Genomic DNA, 23642 nt, shown 5'->3' with positions numbered 1-23642 from the left:
TATGCTATTATCTCCAGTTTACAGATGAAGAAACAGTTGTAGACTTTTATGATTGGAATAGAACCCTCTGTCATCCTGTCTCCAATTCCAATATTCTAGCTACTACCTCAGAGCAGCTAAGCGGTGCAGTGGATAGAGCACCAGCCCTGAAATCAGAAGGAATTGAGTTCAAATCTACCCTCAGACCCTTAATACTTCCCAACTGTGTGATCCTGGGCAAAGTCACTTAACTTTGAATAAAAAGAAAGAAAGAAAAATAACTAGCTACTACCAGGGGTGTAGGTACTACTGTTATTGTCATTCAACAGTTGAGGAAAAAAAGATTGAGAGAGTTTAAGGGACTTATCCAGCCAATGTCAGAGGCAGGGATTAAACTCAAATCTGACTCTCCAAGTATCTAAAGAGTTTCTTCATTTACTTGAGTGAAAACCAACATAGGAGAAAGTAAGTTTGTAACTCTCACAGTTAGTTACAGTTACAGAATTGTAAATCTTGTAACTATTACAAGATAGATTTAAAATAGTTTGATCTTTGAGAGCAAAGGTAGAGGCTGAGGGCGGGTGCTCTTGGACAAGCCCATTAGACTTCTTGGTTACACAGCTGGGATGAGGACACAAACTAACCTTGGGCAAAAGCAGGATAATCTTGGGCTTGGTGAAGGCTTGTCAATTGTAATGTAAATTAGCTAATCCTTTAACCCCACCAGTTCAGAATGGATGCAGATAGCAGTGAGTCGGAATTTTAATGGCAACTTAATGTCTAGGCTGGAAACTAGTCACCAGGACAGGATCCATTGGAAGGATTGAGAAAATCTACACTGTACTCACAGCTTTGGGGACAGGGAGAGAAAGAAAGAGAGAGAGAGAGAGAGAGAGAGAGAGAGAGAGAGAGAGAGAGAGAGAGAGAGAGAGAGAGAGAGAGAGAGAGAGAGAGAGAGAGAGAGAAACAGCAAGCATACAATGCCGTGTGTGTGTGTGTGTGTGTGTGTGTGTGTGTGTGTGTGTGTGTGTAACATCAAGCATACAATGCCAAAGGCTGAGCAGCCTTTAAGTAAATGCTTGTAGAACTGAATTCCCTGACTCTCTTTTAGCTGTGTAATTTCAGTTAAATCATTTATTCTCTTTGGGCCTCAGTTTTAAAACTCATCTGAAAAACAAACAGGTTGGACTTCTGAGGCCCAAAGATATGATCCTCTGGTATTCACTCTGCTTCCTCCCAACTGGATTTCTCAATCAGGGACCCCAAGGAGTCTTTGAGAGGAGAAGGTACCCTTTTTCCATAATAGAGCCCACGGCGACCCAACTAACTCCTGTTGCAGCAAAGCTGATCATTGCCAAGCATATTTACTAGCTTCAAGTTGTCCCCGCTCCAACCAGCTGGGGGCAGGAGACCTGCCACGCTGATCTGTCACGGGACAGCCATATGCTATTTTTAAACTTCCCACTCAGCAGAGATAAGGGGCCAGGGCTGCTCTAAGGTTCTCGAAGCTGTCCAAGAGAAATGCTTTCCCTCAGAAGGTGTTGAGGGGACCTGAAGTACTCAGAGGGAGCATCTGCATCCTGGAAGGGACCTTTTTATTATTCAGTCATTTTTCAATTGTGTCTGACTCTTCATGATCCCATTTGGGCTTTTCTTGGCAGGGATACTAAAATCATTTGCCATTTCCTCCTCTAGCTCATTGTATAGATGAAGAAACTGAGGCAAAAAGAGTTAAGTGATTTGTTCAGGGTCACACAACTAGTAAGAGTCCGAGGCCAGATTTAAACTTGGGACTGTGAGTCTTCTCAGCCTTAGGGATGGCCTTCTACCCACTGAGTGATTGAGCTGGAAATGACCCTATAGGTCATCTAGATGAGGAAAATGAGATCCAAAAAGATGCCTGATGTCACTCAGGGAGTAGTCTAAATTCAGGTCCTGTGACTCTCTGTTGGTTTTCTGTGAATTCCCTTTCACCGGCTTGGTGGGCTACAGAGGTTCTGATGCCTCTGGACAGCTTCAGCATACAGCAGTGATTTTGAGATTGCAAAAACTCTGGCCTTGGAATTTTTTTGAGATCTACTTGAAAGTGGCTGGTGAGGGTTAATTCTCTGCTTCAGCTGTTCCTACACTGGTCTGTGTCAAAGGGAGAGGGAGACTGGAAGGGAATGGAATGACATTCCCCACCCCAACTCCTTTTAGACTTCACACAGAACTTTATTCAAATATAGCCCCTATAATTCACTTATCTTTCTATCTATTATCTTGTGTTATAGGTATTTATTATTTACACTTACTTATGTATTCAATATTTGCTGAGCAGAAACAATGTACAAGACAGACACAGGGTGGAGTCATGGGCAAGGAACCAGCCCTGGAATCTAGAACACCTGGATCCAAGTCCTATATCTAATACAAACTGGATTATGACCCTGGGCAATCCATTTAACCTCTTAGCATCCCCAGGGAATGCTCTCATAGATAAATTGCAAGTGGTAGCAGATGTGTTTTGAAGAAGAGAAATTCTTTACTAGGAGGTCATGCTTACACCAATGAAATCATAAATGAATTCATAACAACACAAAAACATTCTGTTGGGTTCTGTTTTAGAAGCTATGGACAGCAAGACAAAAAAGAAAATATATCACCAGAGTTAACATTAATTCCTCTTATCAAAAAAGGAGTTTCCTAAATTGAAAAGGGAAAAACACCTCTGGACTTGATATAAGGAACTGGAGAAATTGCAAATTAAACATTCTACCTATTGAAAGAGAGAGGGGGCTTTGGAATTCAGACTGCTTAATCTAAAGCTGCTGGATGGTCAATGGATGATTCCAGACCTTTTAATTCTCCAGGATGGGCTCAAATGGCCCTTACCAAAACAGAAGGCAAAAAGAAATGACTGGCAAATCTCCATAGCTGAGGTAAAGGGAAGAAGAAAAATTTAAGAAAATACCAGGTCAGCACTGCCTGACTGCAGGAATGGAAATTTGCCTCTTACTTAAAAATAGCTCCATGTAAACACTAGTTCCTATCAGGATCTGTGGTGAAAGGGCTTTAAGAGTCTGATTTTTTAAGAATCATTGTAGAATAATACCATTAACATTGGACCAAGATTCAGAAGACTTGAGGTCTAATTAGTTACCAGCTAGCTAGTTGTGTGACACTGAGTCAGACATTTGCTAATCTGGAATTTTTTTCCCCCTCATTTGTAAACTGAGAGAAGGATGACCTCTAATCTGAGAATAGAAGTATTTTACACTGGAAAAGATCAAGAATAGTGAATAGGAATTTTGCAGTAATACAGATGTGTAGTGAGGAAGACCAATATAGCAGCCAAAAAAATGAATATCACATTGAGCTGTCGTAGGGAAGTCATGGCTTTATTCTATGTCCATTGAACAGACCATATTTGGGGCACTGACACAATGAGGTAGGTCTCAAGAGCATATCCTGTGAAAATCAATGGAAAGAGATGGGGATTTTAGCCTAGAGAAAACTGGATGGGTGGGGGCAGAGGAAGGGATAAAACCTATTTTCCAATATCTAAAGCAATGGTAGAAGTTGTAAAGAGGAAAATTTTCTAGGAAAAAACATCATAATGAATAAAGCTTTCCCAAAGTGAAATGAGATGCTTTGGGATTTGCCTTTCTTAGTCTTAATGCAAAGAATGGATACTTGTTGGGTATGTTGTATTGGGATTTCTTTTGTATGAAGATTATATGTAGATACCATGGACCCTTCCAACTCTCAAATTCTGCAATCCCACACCTATTAGTGCCTGACATATAGGAAGCATTTAATAAATGATGAATAAACGAATTGAATGGATGAATGAAAAAATCTAGTGCATTTAATAAGTATTATTTGGGCTGCTTGAAAAGCACTAGACCAAATACAAGATAACTTGCCCAAACTGTGCAAACATCACTGACCTATACTCAAATCCTCTGCCTTTAAAGGTACCAGAGAGCTAGAAACAAAGCTTGTCTAATGCTCAACTGTAGGAAATGAATGAGGTTTTACAGTAACCAATTTTTCATCTGACTTCTTCCCACACACTGAGAGATGGTCTAAAGATTTATGGAAAAATGCCAACCATCACCTTAATTTGCATGATACACATTATACTCTGAAAATAGTCTAATTTTCATCCACATTATTTTATTTGGATCTTAGAACTGCCCTGAGATAGGTATTAGTAACTTTAGTTGGTGGGCATGGAAACAAGAGACACAAAGAGGAATTGAGTTTGTTTCAAAGCCAGGAAAGGCCTGGCTCTTAATAGACACTTAGTAAATAATGAAAGCACAAGAATCTCCTTCCTGCTCCAAGAAACTTTCCTTCTCTCCTATTTCTTCTCCCCATCTCCAAATTAGAAGTGATGCTTCTTCTCAAACATTTTTTTTTTACTTTTACATATTACTTTACATATTTACTTTTACATACCTACTCTATGCTGGAGTTCTCTTAATTAACCCTAGTCCTCTTAACTCAAAGTTTTTAGTATCTGATTTAAACATTATAATCCCATCATACAAAAAATCAGCATAGGACAGCAGAAAAGAGTGCTGAACCAAGAGTAATTAAAGAATTTGATTCAAAGCCCACCTTTAACACTTATTAGTTGTGTGACCTTGGGTTATGAAAGATCACTTCTCCTACTTTCCTCATCTATATCTATGGATAATATTACCCGTTGTACTTATCTGACAGGGTTCATTGTAAGGATCAAATGTAAAGAATTCTGAAAAACTTAGACCTCTACATAGAGATGGCAGCAAAGATTTCTGTATAATAATTGTATTTGCACATGTTTCCAAAGGACAAGAAAGCAAAGAGGAATTGTGATCTGCTTTAACAAAATCATGGATCCACCAAAGGATGAACCTCCTTATAAAAGCTTTTTGAGGGCAGACAATGTTTTAGCTATTTTTCTCTCTTTCAATGCTAAAAAACTAAAACTAAAACATAAAATTAAAAAACCATTGTATTTGCTCGGAAGAGATATGGGAATATACTTTCTTGACCATTTAACAGAGGTGGAAGACTAGTTATATGGAATGCTGTATACATCATTAGATTTGGTTGATATAGTGATATTTTTTTTTAAACTGCATTCCTCCCTCCCTCTAAACCTTCCTCTTCTCCTCCATCCCCAAGATTTTCTTCTCTGTCATAATGGATGACTTTCTAGGAGGGAAGGGATAAAGAAGACATTGAGTAACTCAAGGGTAATGTAAAAATGAAATATCTCTATAAAATGTAAATACATAGATTCTTATTGAACAAATGGTCCCTTTCCATGATAGTGTACTGCTTTTCTAAATTACAGAACTACACAAATGCTGACCTGAATCTCTTCTGTCTTCTTAATGAGCGAGGTCCAGTAGGTTCCTTAAAGAAAGATGTTGAGAGGAAAATAGGATCCTAGATCTCATCTAGAACCCATCTAATCCAATTCATTTGACAGATAGGAGGCTTAGCCACAGAAATTATGCGCCCTAAATCACACAGTGAATAAATGACAGGACCAGAACCTATACTTTTCTTACATGAATTCTCCATTCCTACCATGGCACTGGTGAATGTGTTGGCAGATCTCAGGCTTCTAGTTACCAACTTTTATGATAAAAATATGCCACATGGTCTTTCTTCAAAGTGAAATGAGGTTTCCACCAGTCTCCTTGCTTGTAGTCTCTCTCTATACCAATCCATCCTCCAATTTGATTGCTAGGATGATTTTTCAATATATAGGTGAGATCATAGTATCTTGCTCAAAAGGCTCCAGTAACTCCATTACCTGGAGGATCAAATATAACTAACTCCTCAGTGTGTCATTTAAAGCTCTTTATCCTACTTTTCCAGGTTTCAAATACTTGGCTCCCCTCCACACAATGTATGGTCTAGCTATCCTGACCTACTTGCAGTATCTATTATATCTCTCCAATCCTTGTCTCTCTCCTGAGCTCAGTCTTGTACTATCAATAATCTCTTGGACATTGGACAAGATCAATGTTCTATAAGCATTTCAAATGTTAACACATCCAAAACAGAAGTCATTATCTTTCCTTCCAAATTCCTTTTCTGAACTTTCCAATGATAGTCATCTTTTCTGTCACTCAGGCCTGCAGCTTAGAGTACTCAGTCTCACTCACCCCAAATAACTAATCTGCCAACATTTTTTTTTTTAACCTTAACAACATCTGCCCCTCTCACCACTGAGGAATAGTATAGGTCTTCAACATCTCACACCTGGTCTTCTGGTCATTCTCTGCTCAATCCATCCTCACTCTACTCCATCCCAACCTCTACTCAGCTGAAAAATAAATTTAAAAAGCAGGTTATCCTATAGGCCATGAAGTAAACATCTGTTTAAAGTTCAGAGTAATTACACCTCAAAAGGAACTGATTTTAAATATCTAGCAACTGCTTCAGGGATCTGAGGATGTGAAACAAAGATTGAGCTTGCCTACTCACTTATTTATCTAAATGCAGGGGTCCTCAAACTTTTAAAATAGGGGGCCAATTCACTGTCCCTCAGACTGTGGAAGGGCCGGACTATAGTAAAAACAAAAACTTTGTTTTGTGGGCCTTTAAATAAAGAAACTTCATAGCCCTGGGTGAGGGGGATAATCATCCTCAGCTGCCGCATCTGGTTGGCGGGCCGTAGTTTGAGGACTCCTGAAACAATAAAAAAAGGGGCAGCTAAGTGGTGCAGTGTATAAAGCACCAGCCCTAAAGTCAGGAGGACCTGAGTTCAAATCTGACCTCAGATACTTAACACTTCCTCGCTGAGTGACTTTGGGCAAGTCACTTAATCCCAATTGCCTCAACAATAAAAATAAAAATATCTGGCTTCAGATGGAATTCCCTACAATTTCTTGAATTACATAGTTCAGAGTTTAAAGGGCTCCTTTCCTGAGGTGGAGATTGTAGGAAATTCCATATTAGAAATACTCAATAACCCTGCTCCAGGAGAAGGTCTACCCTTTTATACCCCCTTCCACTTAAGCTCCACCACTATCCCCCCTCCAGGTAAGATCCCTAGGACTGAGTCTTTCCTAGAAGAAAAGGACAGAACAGAGCTCACTGCTAACACCAAAAGTCCCTCTCCTCTCTTCCACTCTTTCTCCCTCTCCCAACCCAGTCAGTACCCCTTGCACATTTATGTGTTCTGCATGGGCCACACTGTGCATGTATACCAAGTACTCTGCACTTCTCTGCATTCACCCATTTCCAGAAGTCTTGGTCAGTGAAACTGAACACTCACTTACCCAACCTCAAATCTTCCTGCCTACATCTAGACCTTTTAAGAGTTCCCTCAGGTCACCTCCCAAGGGGATGGTCACAGGAATACTGGAACATAACCAACACTTTCCTCAGGAAGCTTCCTGGGGGGAACCAAAAATGTCACCAGGAGATAACATCCACCCTATTCACAGGCCCCAAGCTGGAGCATAAGCAAGAAGAAATGATAAGGGGCCTAGTACAAACTGGCCTGGCTGGTTCTGCCAGTGGGGTAAGTAACACAGAGTAAACAGAGCCAGGAGTGCAGAAGAACTGAGAAATGGATTCCTGTCTTTTCAATGGAATGGCAGGTTTCTTTGGCAAACTGGGCAGGGGAGAAGGATAAGGAGGGGCACTGTATCAACACAAAACTTCTCTTTCAGTTTGTGGTTCCAGCAATGTCAGGCTTTATTCAAATCAAAAGTTCAAAGATGTTTAGTTGTCTTTTTTGTCGTTGTTAGATTTATTCCTTTTGTTTCTTTATGGCTTTGTGGTTTTTTTTTTAAATTTCCTTCTATACTCACCATGACTTCAGCAATTAAAAAATAATAACATCTACTGAGATATTCACAACAGCATCCCCAAGGCAGGAATATTGTGGCAGCACCCAGGTTCTCAGTATGCACTTATAACTCGGGACATCTTTGCCAATAGCCACATTTGTGGTCTGGATCTGGGCCAGGAAGAGGATATTCTGGTCTGATAACTGACTCTTGGGCCCATTATCTCTTCCAGAAAGCAGAGGGAGGGGAACCTGTTAGGCCTAATCAAGTTTTATAAGGCTTGTGGGTGCCAGACAAGAAACAGAAACATTTTAACCCTAAGATCAGGGCCAAGCAATGACCATGGCAAGGCTGATTTGGGTTAGATCAGGAAATGGGGGGTGAGCTGGAGGGAAAGAATCATTGGTATAGACAAGGCAGGAAGAAAAAAAATAGCTAATATTTATATAGTGCTTTGCAATATGATTAACATATGTCATTGTTTGATCCCCTTCCAACAACCTTGTTGAGTTAATGCTATTATTATTCCCATTTTACAGATCAACCAATAAACATTTATTAAGTATCTTTCTGTTTTAGGTCCACTGTTAAGTACTAGGGATATTAAAAAAAAGGAAATGACAGTACCTGCATTCAAGGAACTTACAATCTAATGAGTAAATTGAGTTTAGGAGGGTTAAGTAATTTGCTTAAGGTCATACAGTTAATAAATGTTTGACACAAGTTTTCCTTACTTCAATGGAAGGGAGGGGAATAGGAAGGAAAGAAGAAAGAAAGAGGAAGGAGGAAGAGGAGGAAGAAAGAAGAAAAGAAAGCAGGAAGGAAGAGAGAGAAAGAAGAAAGGATAGAACAGAAGAAAGAGGAGAGGAAAGTGAAAGAAAAAAGGAAGGAAGAGAAAAAGAAAGAATATAATAAGAAAGTGAAAGAAAGGAAGGAAAGAAGGAAATAAAAAAGGAAGGGAGGGAGGGAGAGGAAGGAGAAAAAAGGAAGGAGAAAAGAAAGAATTGAACGAAAGACAAAGAAAGGAAGAATAGGAGGGAGGGAGAGAGAGGAAGAAGAAAGGAAAACAGAAAACAAAAGAACAGAAGAAAAGAAAAAAAAAAGAAGGAAGGAAGGGAAAGAGGAAGAAGAAAGTAGGAAGGAAGAGAGAAGAAAGAAGGTAAGGATAGGAGGAGGAAAGAAAAGAAAAAATAAAGGAGGGAAAAAGAGAAGGAGGAAGCAAGGGAGGAAAAAAAAAGTATGGGACTAAATTATGAAAGAAATTCAAACTGAAAGGTTTTCTTCTTGAATTCCAGAAAGATGAAGATATGTGTAAAAGCCATACTTTGTATCTGAAGAAGGGAGAAAAATATGATAACTTTACATATCCAGAGAAACTGGAGACTGGTCTTCCTCAGGAAAGGTATATTACAGGCTTTACTCTTTTTCTCTCAGTGTAGAAGGACATAAAGCAGGGAAGAAGAGAGGCGTGGTAGATGTAGGAGATCAGAGGGATAAAGGGAGAATCTCATGGCAGGATTACACTGAAGAAACAAGAAGTCATTGCTTTAGCTCCCAGTAACTAGTTGCCCAGAACCACTTACAAAACACAAAGTGGGTGATACCAACCAGCTGAGTCCTTCTCTGGATAATATACAGGTCCAGAACCCTCTAGCCTCCCCACCCAAACAAATCCCCCAGATCCCTATAAGCAGCAAAGACTGAAGAACACCCCAAACCAGAGTTTCTTCTGTCACATGCAAACCCAGGTATTTAGCTTAGCCTGAACTACAACTCCATCTGATAGGACAAAATTCACCATTTTTAGGTCTCCTTCAATCTCTTACAATCTCTTCCCTCCACAAAAAGGAATTATCTCATAGTTGTATTTGTATACCTAGTGTCTGCCACAGTGTTTAATAAATGTTTATTCAATTGACTAAGAAGCATTTATTACACACTTACTAGGTTCCAAGCCCTGAGTTATGATGCTGGAGCTACAAATACAAAGTGAGACAGTCCTTGCCTTCAAGAAGCTGACATTTTAATGGGAAAACAACACATATAAAAGGAATGGTGGCCAGAGAAGATAGTTTTGGTTTGGGCAGTTTTAGGGATGATAAAATGAGCCATAGGGCAGTCAATTGTTATGCCCTTTCCGACAGCAATGGCACTACTGATTTGATTAGAATTGATCTACAATTGATAGATTTGATCAATTAGAAATGATTAGAATCAAATATATATATTTGATTATATTGATTATATATATTGATCTATACATAGATTGAATATATATTGATATATATATATATGATTATAACTTACATAATATTTGACTGTTGATTTATTGAACGATTGGTTTGGCAAAGACAGAATTTAATTTTGGACTATTGAAGTTTGAAAAGATGCAAGAGATGATCTCATCTAATGCTCTTGTTTTATGAATGAGCAGACTAGGAGGCCCAGGGAGATAAAGAGATTTGTCTAATATCATATTGCTATTTTATCCAATTAAATGTTACTTGAATCCAAATCTCTCAAATCCTAATCTAGATCTCTTTAAAGATTCAGAGTCCTAGAACTTTGTGGGTACTCTGTCAAAGAAAAAGAGTTTCTCAGAGATACTCACAAATTCAAATGTGCCTTTTCCAAGTCCTTCAAATGAAAGGCACCCAAGCCTGTCTCATACTTCTTAAGAGACACTGGGTTGTACATTTGCTAAGTTGTTATTTCTCAGTTAGGGCTACCACACCACTGTGGGATGGGATGAGTCACAACTACTGGCAGAAGTGTTACAAATTCTACCGGTTTGAAGTAGAGCTGGGGAGGTAGGAGGAAGGGTGAGGAAACCAAAGGGAGAGGCTAAAAATGCAAAAAAATAAAAATAAAAACTAAATCCCAAACAGCCACCCAAGCTGCTAAGAGGTCAGAGAGGCTATGTGCTAGAGAAAACATCAGGGTATACCTCCAAATGGGCATCTATACAGGCAGCTATAGCCCTCCTCTGCATCTGGACAGGAAAGGAGAGAAAGCATGATGAGATAAAGATAAGGTACCCAGAAGAGAGACAAGGTCTTAAATTTCCTTGAGCCCACACATCAGGGTAGAGATTGGTTTTCCCTTGTCTCCTGTAGCAGCAAGCCATGAGGAAAAAAAAAAAGAAAAAAAAAAAAAAAGGGCCCATATTTCCCTATTCAGGCAGGGACAATAGCTGAGCTGAGCAGGAGGAGATAAAGAATGAAGGGGAGATAAAGACAGAGAGAGAGAAATGTAATCCTCTAATCTCCACAGCTTTTTCTAGTTTATCTAAAGCACTCTTTTGGCATTAGATCATAGACTAATTGTTGCCCATTTTACGGATGAAGAAACTGAGAATCACTGGGCTTTTAGGCAGGATTTGAACTCAGGTTTCTTGAATGCAAGCTTATTGCTCTACCCACTCTCTGTGATCTAACTTGGGGAGAAGAAGAGGAAATGAAGTAAAGAGGGGAGAAAGAAAAAAATCTCTGGCAACCCAAGGTCTGCAGGCAAAGTAGCAACTAGGAATTTATGAGCATGGGAAAAGTGTAACACATGGTAAAGGAAGTCAAAGACAAAGACCAGGGTAGGAAGGTCATTTGATAGCTCTTTATTTTTAACTTAGGATAGTTTTTTTACCAACTAGGTTTTAAGCTCTGTCATTTCTCTGCTGTTGAGGAATTGGAACAAAGTGCCGTCAGCACCTTTTAAATTTGACACCCTGGGTCAAAGTCCAATCATCCCCACCCTAGTTATCACTGGAGCTACAGGTCCATGAATAGAGGGCTTAGCCAAAAATTGCTACACCTTATAGAACACACAAAGTCATAATAAAACTGGAGAATATGAAAATCCCAGCGATAATTGTTAAGATTTTTCCCCTCTCTCCCACCAATAAAAGAAAGTATCATAGCTCTATTATAGCCCATTAGTCCAATGCCCTCATTTAACCCAAGAGAATGAGGTCAAAATAAAAGTGACTTGTCCAAAATTGCACAGGGATTAAATGGCAGAAGCAGGAATTTAAACTAATGTCCTGTGACTTTATTGTTCGGGATTCTTTTCCTATAGCCTCTCACAGATTCAGCTTCCTCATTCAGGAATTGGACTGGAGAGTCTCTGAGGTCCCTTCGGGCTCTGAGTGTTGCATCCTAGGAGCCCAGGACTCCAAATTCTTTCTAGTGTACCATGCTCACCACTTACAACTTTTATGTGCCCAAGAATTACTCCTTGGACTTCAATTAGTGCCAAAATTCTGAAAAGGGAGGTGTCAATATAAGAAAGACTTAGAATGGGCCCCTATGCCATGTCTTCCCTTTGCTAGAATTTAATTTACCTGCTCCATAATGGAGAAGGCATCCAGCTAGAATGCTATCCCATCCATCCATCCCACTCCCCGACAATTATATAACATTATTCAAGAGAGGAAAGGAAAAAAGAAAGAAAACATTTATTAAGCACTTACTATAATGCAGACACTGTGCTCAGTGCTTTGTAAAATGTGATCTTATCTGATCCTTACAACTCTAGGATAGGTACTATTGTTATCCCCATTGTACACTGAGGAAACATTAAGATGCTTGCCCAGGTTCACACACTGCTAGTGAGTAAATCTGAAGCCAGATTTTTAACTCAGGAATTCTTGATTCCAGGCCCAGGGCTCTTATCACTGTTGCTGCCAATCTGCATAAGGTGACAATTAATTTTATTTATTTACTTATTTTTCTGAGGCAATTGGGGTTAAGTGACTTGCCCAGCGTCACACAGTCAGGAACCGTTAAGTGTCTTATGCCAAATTTGAACTCAGGTCCTCCTGCCTCTATCCACTACTCCATGTAACTGCCCCAACAATTTATTTTAAAGTAAGTATCTTCTCCTATCTTCTCCTAACCCTGTCTTGAAATTCTCACCTCTCCTTTCTTCTTGATAAGCTTAGAACTCTTTCTATTAAGAAAGAGAGTGTTCAAGGACACAGACATAACAAAAGAAGAGATAAGTGGGAAAGAAAGAGGGAAACAGGATCTACCCCTGGTTTTCCTAATGTACTCAGTATTTTTCTACTCCACTAACCCTTCTACTCTAATCAACAGGCTCTGGCTGTTGATCTGGTGTGGACTGGGGATGGCAGCCCAACAAATTCCTTCCTCCTGAGTAAAAGATGGGGATTTTTATTGGCCTTTGAGGATGCTACTCCCCTGAGATGCCATGTGGAAATTAAAATTTTCTGGGGGCCCCAGGAAGATAGGCCAGACAAACACGTCTAATAATAACTATGTGCCAAGATTTCAGCAATGAAGGAAGCCATGGGAGTTGGCCTTGGAATTTCCAGGGGAAGAGGAGAAAGGAAGGAACGAAAAGAACTTATATTCTCATCTGCCCCCAACACAGCAATGATCTAACTCTACGGAGGCCTGGGGAGAGAGTATGGTGAAGGAATCAGAAGAACCTGAGTTCAAATCTGCCTCTGACATTTGCCATCTGTATGTCTCTGGGCATGTCATTTGCTTTTTTGAGTTTCTCATCCAGAAAATGGTGATAATAATAGCACCTATCTCTTGGGGATGTGAGGATCAAATCAGCTAATAAATGTAAGTCATTCTGTAAACCTTCCAGCTCTATACCAATGCCAATTTTTTTCCCTTTTAAACTGGATTCTCTGATTTCACTGGCATATGGAACTCCCATTGCCAAATATACCAATAAACATTTGCAACTGTTTTGCAAGTTATACACTCAGTTGCCAGAGTCACTGAAAAATGAAATTATTTGCCAGGATCAGAAGCAGTCCTTGAACCGAGATCCAGGACTCAACCCTCATACAGGGCTCCTGGGATCTTTCTGTAAAGCTCTGAACCATTCAATCCCTCTCCCCATCTCCTGTTGGGACAACAAGAGCATCCTTCTCGGACGCTGGAGGGGCAAAGCATTCCAGTCCTATAAAATAGAAGAAAGCTGTCCTCTTATTTCCTTGTCCAGGGCTTTGCCTCTAGAATAGATTAATGGGTCCATGTTCCTTAATTCATCTTTTTGTTCTGTCCAGCACATAAAGCAATATGGATCTTTTACCTCGGCTAATTCTTTGTTTCTCTCCAGACAGAATCCCGGGAGTGTCGATGACACTGATGCTTTCTAGCACTGCATTGGGCAATTGGGCACACACGAATCTACAAGAGAAAAGAAGAAAAAGAAAGGAAAAAAAAACCACTGTGGTAAGAAAAAAGTCACATTTTGTCAATCTGGTCCTCATTTTCCTTATGGAAGCCTTGGGTCTTTGGGGTGGGGGAGAGTGGAGGAGATAGTGTAAAAAATGATGAAACCAGCTCCCATATAATCTCTCTCTATATCTTATATATCAAATATAGTGCCTTGAAGAATTAGGGAATTTCAGTGTAGAAAAGGACTTCTAGATTGACCTCTCTCTAAAGTATGACTCCCCCCCAAAAAAAATCAACCACCATCTGCTTTAGTATTCCCAGGGATGGGGAACTCACTACCCTGCCCCACCTCTACCAATATCAGCAATACAATGTTTGGATATCATTAATTAGGAAATTAAGAATTATTTTCTCAAGTATCTGAGTAGAGCTGCTAATTTCTTTTAGCATCTGTTTTCCTCTACAGGGCACAACCCATCCAAATGTTATCTCTGTATGTATATCACAGTGATATATGTAACTGAATTTGTGGCCTTACTGGGAAGGCAACAAAGATTTGTGTCCACTGATTAATAAGTTAAACCTAGAAACTGAGAGACACTTGGGCATAGTGGGTACCATGCAAGACCTGAAATCAGAAAGATCTGGATTAAACTCTGACTTGGATTTTATTATTGGTATGAGCCTAGGAAAGTAATTTAGCTTCTCTGAATCTCAGTTTTTCATCTGTAAAATGAGGCTAATAATATCCCTTACTTTACAGGGCTCTTGTGAGACTCAAAATAGATAATATACATCAAATATTTTGCAAACATGAAGGAACTAATAAATGTCAAATTATTATTATTCAGGGTCTTATTATACAATGATCACTGAATGAATGAAAAGACTTAAGTTTAAATATTGACTCTAATGCTTATCACCTATGAGACCTTGAGAAAATAAGTCTCTTGGACCACCTTTTCCTCACCTGTAAAACAGGAGTGTAAGAGTGAAGTGTAGTATAGCTTCTGACAGAGAAGAGCTAGATTTAAGATGCAAAATAAGACACACATTTCCTAAGTGGGATTTGTTTTACTTGAATAAGTGTATTTGTTAAAAGGTGTTTTCCCCTACCTTAATTGAGGAAGGGAGAGGAGAAAGAGGAAGAGGAAGAGAAACAGAAAGAGAGATAGAGAGATTGTTTGTTTTAAGACATCAAAAAAAAATGAATAAAAAGAAAAGGAAGGAAAGATAATCATTAAAACTTTTTAAGGGACAATAGAGAACAGAAAAAAAGGAAAACTAGAAAAAATTATAGACCAGAAGGATAGTTTTGAAAGTTAAATGGGGAATTTATATTATTATGACTATATGAGAGAAGTTTTCAGTTTTATGTACAATCTTCTTTCCCCGTTTTATTACACACACACACACACACACACACACACACACACACACACACGCACACAGATCAAAATTTTAATTTAAACTGGTGTTCAAGTCCAGAATTTTTAAAAAATTCTTTAAAAAATGAAATGAGATTGCAGATCAGATTGTCTCTGTGATACTTTTTAATTCTTAATTTGTAATCTTAAATGTTAGATTGACAACCTTAAATCATTTAGTCTAAAGCCCCCATTTGACAGATCAGGAAACTAAAGCCTTGAATCAAAAGTAATTGGCCAAAATCACACATGCCAGCAGCAGGGGTTTTCCCCATATTATCTGACTTCAAACCTAGAGTTATATCGTTCTGGTCAAACAAGTCAGGGACATGGTTTTGAATAGGATCCACTAGTCCCAGCTGGACTCTTTTCTTAACTGTAGCTCCAATCGCCAGATCTGGGGAACTCAATCTAAGTAATAGATATGAGGCAGATTAAGGGAGTCCAAAGGTCAATTAGTATACAGCTAGGTGACCTCTGTATTCTTGCTGGTTTCTGTTCTCTTTTTTCTTTCTGATTTCTTATACTAGATCACAAATTGCAGCTCAAAGTTCATTCATTCAATTAAATTCATTCATTCATTCAATAAACATTAGCGAAGCATGTGTAAGGGACAGCTAAGTAGTGCAGCAGATGGAGTGCCTGGCTTGGAGTCAGGAAGACTCATCCTCCCGAGTTCGAATATGGCCTCCGATATTTACTAGCTGTGAGTCCCTGGGCAAATCCCTTCACCATGCTTGCCTCAGTTTCCTCCTTTGTAAAATGAGCTTGAGAAGGAAATGGAAAACTGCTTCAGTATATCTGCCAAGAAAACCCCAAATGGGGTCATGAAGAGTTAAACATGACTGAAAGACAACTGATTGAATGTGCTAATCAAACTGTTGAGATATGTAATCTTGTTCTCCATTCAAGGAACGCTGGAAAAAGGCAGAGCCCATGCTCAGATTATATATTAAACTAAAGGCTCCTTGCAAGTGGGATTTCTTCCCTATCCATATACATACTGAAGACAATTTCAATCCTTCCTAGCTGCTGGCTCCTATCTCTTGCCTTTAAAATGGAACTTCAAACTTATCTTCTCCAGAAAATTTTCTCTGACCCAAATCCAGTTACTGTCTCCTTAAAATATTTAAAATGGGTATCTAATTGCTACGTTAATAAAATAATCCACAAGCATTATTAAGTGCCCACTATTTATCAGTCTATTAGATAATGGGAAATACAAAGATCTGTCCTCAAGAAGCTTACAGTCTACCAGAGAAGACAACATGTATGTAGACAAGTATATGTAAAGTCGGAGAAGTTCAGAGAAAGAAATCCCAGCAGTTGTTGAGGAGAAAAAGCAAAGAAGCCAGACTTAAGAATGAAAGTTTTCCTATAGAAGCAACTCTTCAATATTCCATGTTTATTAAAGATCTTTTGGCCCAATCCACTCATTTACAAACAAGAGGAATCATGGCCCAGAAAAGTAAACCAATTAGTCTGAAATTCTGTGGCAAATTCATGGTAGAAAAAAAGACTTAAACCCATCCCCTGATGCCCGTGCTCAGCTACCATACTGTCTAGCACAGTGGTTCTCAAAGTATGGTCTAGAGAATCCTGGGGATCTCTGAAACCTTTTAGAGGGTCTACAAATTCAGAAATAGTTTTTATTTCCAATATGGTAAATGTCTATAAATATAACCCAGATAAACAAAAATGCTTTGGAGAGATCCTCAATAATTTTTAATAGGATAAAGATACTGAAAACAAAAGTTTGAGAACCACTGGTCTAGCAACTTCATTTTACAGATGAGTAAACAAAGTCCAAAGGGAGGCTGACTCACCCAAAATGACACAGTAAGTGGAAGACAAGTAGAATATAAGATCCTTAAATGGATGAAAGACCATTTTTGCTTAATTTTTGTACCTCAAACACCCATTCCAGTGATATATCCTGGCTCTGTGACTTCAGGAAAGTCACAACTTGTTTGTAGCTGTGTCTAAGGCTTTTTACTTGCAAAATGGGGATAATGATGAATGAGAAAAGATAATTAAAAAAAAAAAAGTAAGATGCAGCATATAAATTACTAAGTTAGCAGCCTGACTTTTTAAAAATGAAATTCTCTAGAAGGAATTTAATCCTGCACTTACCCCACTTCTGATAACATATCACAGAGACACACAGTTCTTCCAACAAGTAGAAGAATCCAAGTTCACATTTACAGTAATTTAGACCTTTTCTCAGATATGCCACTTTTAGGAGAGATCAAAAACAACTTCTCATCATCGTTCTTATGCCTCTATATCCTGTATGGTGATGAATATGAGTCTAATCATAGATCTCCTGGGAGGATGAACAAACCCAGAGGCTAAAAGATAGCCTGAGCTCGTGAGAACAAGATATGTGTACAATATCCAGAATTAACAATGGAAGGGAGTTTCTGAGCTTTGGAGTCAGAAAATCTGGGTTCAAACTGGCCTGTCTCTTTCTACCCTTGGGTCTTGGGAAAGTAAGTCTCTCAATCTCTCTGGACCTCTGGAGACTAAATTAGATGGCTATTAAGATTCCATTCTAGCCCTAAAACTATGAATTCTCCCCTTTTTGAGAAACTGTAAGATTACAATATGAGGTATCTTGAGTTCACATCCAGGCTCAGACACTAACTGGTTTTTATGACATTGGGCAAGGCATTAGATACAGTGGATCTGATTGCCTGACAAAATAGATCTACCGTATCTAGCAGAGAAGGAAATGATAAACCTCTTCAGTTTCTATGCTAAGAAAACCCCATATGGGGTCACAAAGGGTTGTACACAACTGAAAAATGACTGAAGAACAACAAAAGAGATCTCAGTAGTATAAGGATATCCTGGAGCAGGATGCACTGAATTCAGATTTGACTCATTTGGGCCAAATTATAATTTGGGTTTGATTTTTATTTTCTATCTAAGCTTAAGAAAATAATGGAAATTAATTTATTAGCTGTGTAACCCAGGAGAAATCAGTTAAACTCTGACTGCCTAAGTATCTTCAACTATATATATAGGAATAATAATAATACCTACCCCTGGGGATGTTGTTAGGTTCAAAAGAGGTCATGATTGTAAAGCACTTAATACACTTCCTGGTACATAGTACTTATCCTTTCTCCTCCTCCCTCCTCCATCTTAATTCAAAATGAATTTAAAATTTTCAAGCCCAACTACTCTTGAAGTGATATGTAGTTTATTAGAATATAAGAAGAGTAGATAGCAGGATGAATGAGGAGAAATTCCTATAAACTGAAATTTGGTAACAATTTGTGGGTCTTTATAATTCTGGACCCACTCAATCTCCCAGAGCAAAAATCTCCACGAGGTCTTTCAAGTGGGTTTATCAGAGAAACTGGGCTATTCCTACAATGGCTGTGAGAAAAATGTGTCCTGTTAACCAGTATGACTGCCAAGTCCCACCCCACCCAGGTTTGCTTGTTGGCAATAGTGACTCCAAGGGCCTGAGCAAGGTCTTTTTTACCCACTTGATGCCTGAGCCCAGGCAGAAAGCACATAGGAGCCTGAGGCAGAAGGAGCCTGGCTCAAACATTCTGAACAAAAAAAAAAAAAAAAAAAAAAAAAACAAACCCTGAAACAGTCTAGGAAAGAATGGGGAAAATGATCCAAATCAATGCTGGGGATGATGGATTGATGGTCAAGCAGCTACTCACTTTTGTAAAGTGATAAAACCCTTCAAATTAATTAAGCATTCACAGAGTACTCTAGATTAATAATCCTTCTATTTGTATGGGGCTTTACCGCCTGGTAAAGTCATTTCATCTTCACAGTAGTGCTATAATAACATTAAGACAGAAGAAGAAATTGAGAAGGCACAGAAACATTAGGGAGTGTCAAATGGCATTCATTCCCTTATATGCAAAGGGCTTAACAAACTATCTCACAGAAGTCTCACAACAACCCTAATACTTTAGATTTTATTATTTTCTTTATATAGCTGAGGAAATTCTGAAAGAGTAAATAACTTGACTTGGTTACCCAGCTGGAGCCTGGGTAGAGATGAGAGTTAAATTTTCAGTGTGAATGTTTACACCTTAGAAATTGGCAAATTTTTCATTTGGGCTTGGTTTTTATTTTCTGCCTAGATTTAAGAAAGTAATGGAAAAGCAATGAGATGAACCAAATCAGTTCCAATAAAGCAGTAATGAAATGAACCAACTACACCCAGCGAAAGAACTCTGGGAGATGACTATGAACCACTACATAGAATTCCCAATCCCTCTATTTTTGTCCGCCTGCATTTTTGATTTCCTTCATAGGCTAACTGTACACTATTTCAAAGTCCGATTCTTTTTGTACAGTAAAATAACTGTTAGGACATGTATACTTATATTGTATTTAATTTATACTTTAACAAATTTAACATGTAACCTGCCATCTCGGGGAGGGGATGGGGGGAAGGAAGGGAAAAAAATGGAACAAAAGGTTTGGCAATTGTCAATGCTGTAAAATTACCCATGCATATAACTTGTAAATAAAAAGCTATAATTAAAAAAAAAAAGAAAGTAATGGAAATTAAAGTATGTCATACATAACTTTTTCAGTTGTTGATCATTTATTATCACACTCTTGGTCTGAATCAGGTCTTCCTGGACTGGATCATATAATAAGAGAGTGTTTGGATTTAGCAAGACCCAAGTTTTAATTTTGTCTCAAATACCTACTTAGCTGTAAGACATTGGACAAGTCATTAAACTTTGCTGAACCCAGTTTACTTATCTGAAAAGTAAGGATAATAATAGTACAAATAGTATGAGGATCAAATGAGATAATATACTCTATATAAAACAGTTTGCAAACCTTTGAGCACTAAATAATGATTTATTATTACAATAACTCATAATTATTGATTACAATAATTTAAAATAAATAATTTAAACCATTTTGCCTCTCAAATGGCTTGCCAATAGTTATAGAATCACTGGCAATAGATCTAAGGATAAAATCCTGTTTCCCTGACTGCTAACTCAGTTCCTTTCCTGTGATATTATACTGCCTCCTTTTTTATATTCTTTCCCTCCCTTTTTAAAATGTTTTGACATTTTTTTCAATTTCCCTGTGATTCTTCCCAGACTCTACAGAACCTCATCTTATAACAAATACATACAGTTACACAAAACAATGAACTCTGTGGTCTGACTGATAATTTATACCTCATTTGCAGCTACAATCAACCACCTCTCTGCCAAGAGACAGGAGGCATGCTTCACCATTTCTACTCTTTATGTTTTCTATCGCTTCTGGACATCACATGAATCCTTCCTCTCTTACCTGAGCACTTACCTGGGCTTTGTGTCTAAATGATTACTAAACATTTTTAAAATGCAAGAATCATTTCTAGTTGGCTTTCACATATACTTTATAATTTATTTTGCCCAAAGCTCTATTGCTTCCCTTAAGTTCATTTTATAACTTGTTTTCAGTTGCTTGGTACTTGCCAAATCCAGAGTTGGTATTTTTCAGAGGCAGAGAGAAAATGACATAAGTTTTACCCATGGATCATCTACCAAACAGATAACTGAGATGAGTTCCTGTTTAAAGAGGTGTGTCCTAGCATCTCATTCTATAACAAAATCCTCATATCTAATGCCAGAAAATTTTCCACTTTTATTCATCCAAAAGACTTCCTACTACATATTTTCACTTGGATGTTCACCCATGATTTCACAATTAGCAGGTTTTCAATCAAATTTATCATCTCTCCCTTAATTCTCCCCTCCTCCACACCAATCACAAGCTTTCCATCATGACTCTTCTAAATGGTACCATCATACACCATAAGATTAAATTTGGAAGGCAAAACAGCAGTGTGCTAGAACCAGCTTGTACCAGCTCTCTCCAACTGTTAGATTTTCAGTGTGAGCATTCACACCTTGGAAATTGGCAAAGACTACAAAATAGGGCTTAACATAAGCAAATGATAAAGAAAACATTAACATTTCAGATTAAACTTAATAGTGTCATGTCTATTTTTTTCCCAACAAGTCAGCTGTTAAATATCATGTTAAACATACTAAAATACCTCTGGACCTTGGAGTCTCTAACCCTTTCCTTTTACAGGTAATAGAACTGAAATCCAGGGACCTTAATTTGGCCAAGCTCAAACAAGTAGTTAGTGGTAGAATCTGGATTTCAAACTAAGACCTAAAAAACTCAAAGAAGAGAACTGGGCAAAGAAAAGCTAATGACATCCAGAAATACCAAGAAACTGTAAAATCAAGAGTGAAGAAAATAGAAGAAAAAGTAAACATCTCGTCAGAAAAAAAAGGAGAAACAAAATAAGAACAGTCAGACTACCTGAAAATTATGATTTAAAAAAAAGAATCTTGATGTAGTATTTCATAAAATTTTCAAGAAAAGTTTCTCTGAAGTTCTAGAATAAGAAGCTAAAGCAAAAAAAAAAAAAAAAAAAAAAGTCTATCGATCATCATCACTTGAAAGAGATCTCAGAAGGAAACTTACAGGAATATCCAAGCCAAGTTTTTAAGCTCTCACATAAAAGAGAAGATACTGGAAGCAACAAGAAGAAAAGAAAAACAATTTAAACAATTGTTACAATAAAGGGCTATGATAAGGATTGTACAAGACTTAGCAGATAGAATACTGAACGACTTAAGTCTTGAAACACTATATTCTACTGAACAAAAGAGTTGGGATTACAATCAAAGGTAACTTACCCAGCAAAGTTAAGTGTAATCCTGAATGAAACAAACCAAAAAGAACATTTAATGAACTGAAAGACTTTCAGATTTTTGTGAGAAAAGTTCCAAAACTTAAGAGAAAATTTGACATATAACATCCAGAAGAAATATAAGGGTGTTATATAATTAACCAATTATAAAGGACTCAATAAGCTCAAATTGTTTGCTTCATATATGTGAAAAAATTAACAGTACTCTTATTGTCTTCATTATTTAGGTATTTGAAAGAAAAGTTTGGATTGAGCTGAGTATGATGGGGTGATTCTAAAAAAAACAAAACTGTGCAGGAAGAGATAAAAAGGACTAATTATCTTATGCATATGAAGCACAAAAGGAAAAATTGATACAAAAGAAGGTAACATGGGGGAAGGAAGGTAATACTAGAACCTTACCCTCAATGGGAATGGATTAAAGAGGGAGTGTGTGTAGAATATTAAAAGTCTACTAAATTCAAAAAAAAATAAGACGATAAGAGGATGGGGGAGAAGATAAAGGAGGCACTTTTAGAAGGGTGAGTAGGTTAAGGAATAGGAGATGGGTAGAAATAAAATGGAGGAGTGAGAAAAGATAGTGTAAATAGGGTGATAAGAATAGTGAGGAAAATACTTAACAAGTGATAGTACCTTGAAATGTGAATGGGACAAATTTACCTATTAAACAGAAATGGATAGAAGATTAAAAATTTGAATTCAACAATATGTTGCTTTCAGGAAACATAAAAATAAGAGACATAAAGATAAAATAAAGGGCAGTAGAATTTTAAAAAAGCAGATAGTAATCATGATCACAGACAAAACTGAAGTTAAAAACAAAAGGGAAAAATAGAGAACTTATACTATCTCAGCGATATTATTCATCAATATTGTTTTAGACCCCTTAAAATACCTAGACAGTATAAAATATCTGACTATATACCTGCCAAAACAGATACAAGAACTACATGAACAAAAACATCAAATACTTTGTATACAAATAAATTCATATCTAAAAACCTGAAGTAATATTTATTGTTCATGGATAGGTAAAGCCAATATAATTTTTAAAATGACAATTTTACCTAACAAATCTATTTATTCAATGTGATCTCAATTAAATGACTAAAAAATTATTTTGCTGAGTTAGAAAAAATAACAAAGTTCATACAGAAAAGCAAAAGGTTATAAACTTAAAAGAAACCAGGAAAAATATGAAAAGGAAGTAGATTCAGCAGTATCAGATCTTAACTATATTGTAAAGTGAAAGCATTTTTGAAGTGTAAAAAAGATGATTTGTTATTTTGAATTAATATTTTCCTCATATAAATAAAACCTATATAATCAACAATAGAAGGAGTGCAGAAAAAAATGTCATAGACAAACTCTCAGATAAGATGTGATTGGGTTGGAATATTGTGTGGTATATGAAATGATGAGCTGGTTGATTTAGAAAAATATGGAAAAACTTGGATCTGTGAAGGAACATGTTATCCACTTGGACCAAATGATAGGTGGAAATAAGCATGGTATAGTCTTATGCATTATAAGTATGAGTGTATATAGAGATATGTTTATAGATATT

The 23642-nt window shown here is 37.6% G+C and overlaps 1 protein-coding gene across 1 annotated transcript in view; it reads right to left on the bottom strand.

The window, feature by feature from the left end:
• Positions 1 to 23642, bottom strand: part of EHD3 (EH domain containing 3) — a 55968-nt gene that overhangs the window by 11043 nt on the left and 21283 nt on the right. The window contains exon 3 of the mRNA XM_051976115.1: positions 13836 to 13933. Within this exon, the coding sequence (XP_051832075.1) occupies positions 13836 to 13933 (98 nt within the window). The remainder of the gene's footprint in view (positions 1 to 13835; positions 13934 to 23642) is intronic.

The sequence above is a fragment of the Antechinus flavipes genome, chromosome 2 (assembly GCF_016432865.1).
Source record: "Antechinus flavipes isolate AdamAnt ecotype Samford, QLD, Australia chromosome 2, AdamAnt_v2, whole genome shotgun sequence".
In the NCBI taxonomy this organism is placed as follows: domain Eukaryota; kingdom Metazoa; phylum Chordata; class Mammalia; order Dasyuromorphia; family Dasyuridae; genus Antechinus; species Antechinus flavipes.
This window is presented reverse-complemented; position numbering and strand designations above follow the sequence as displayed.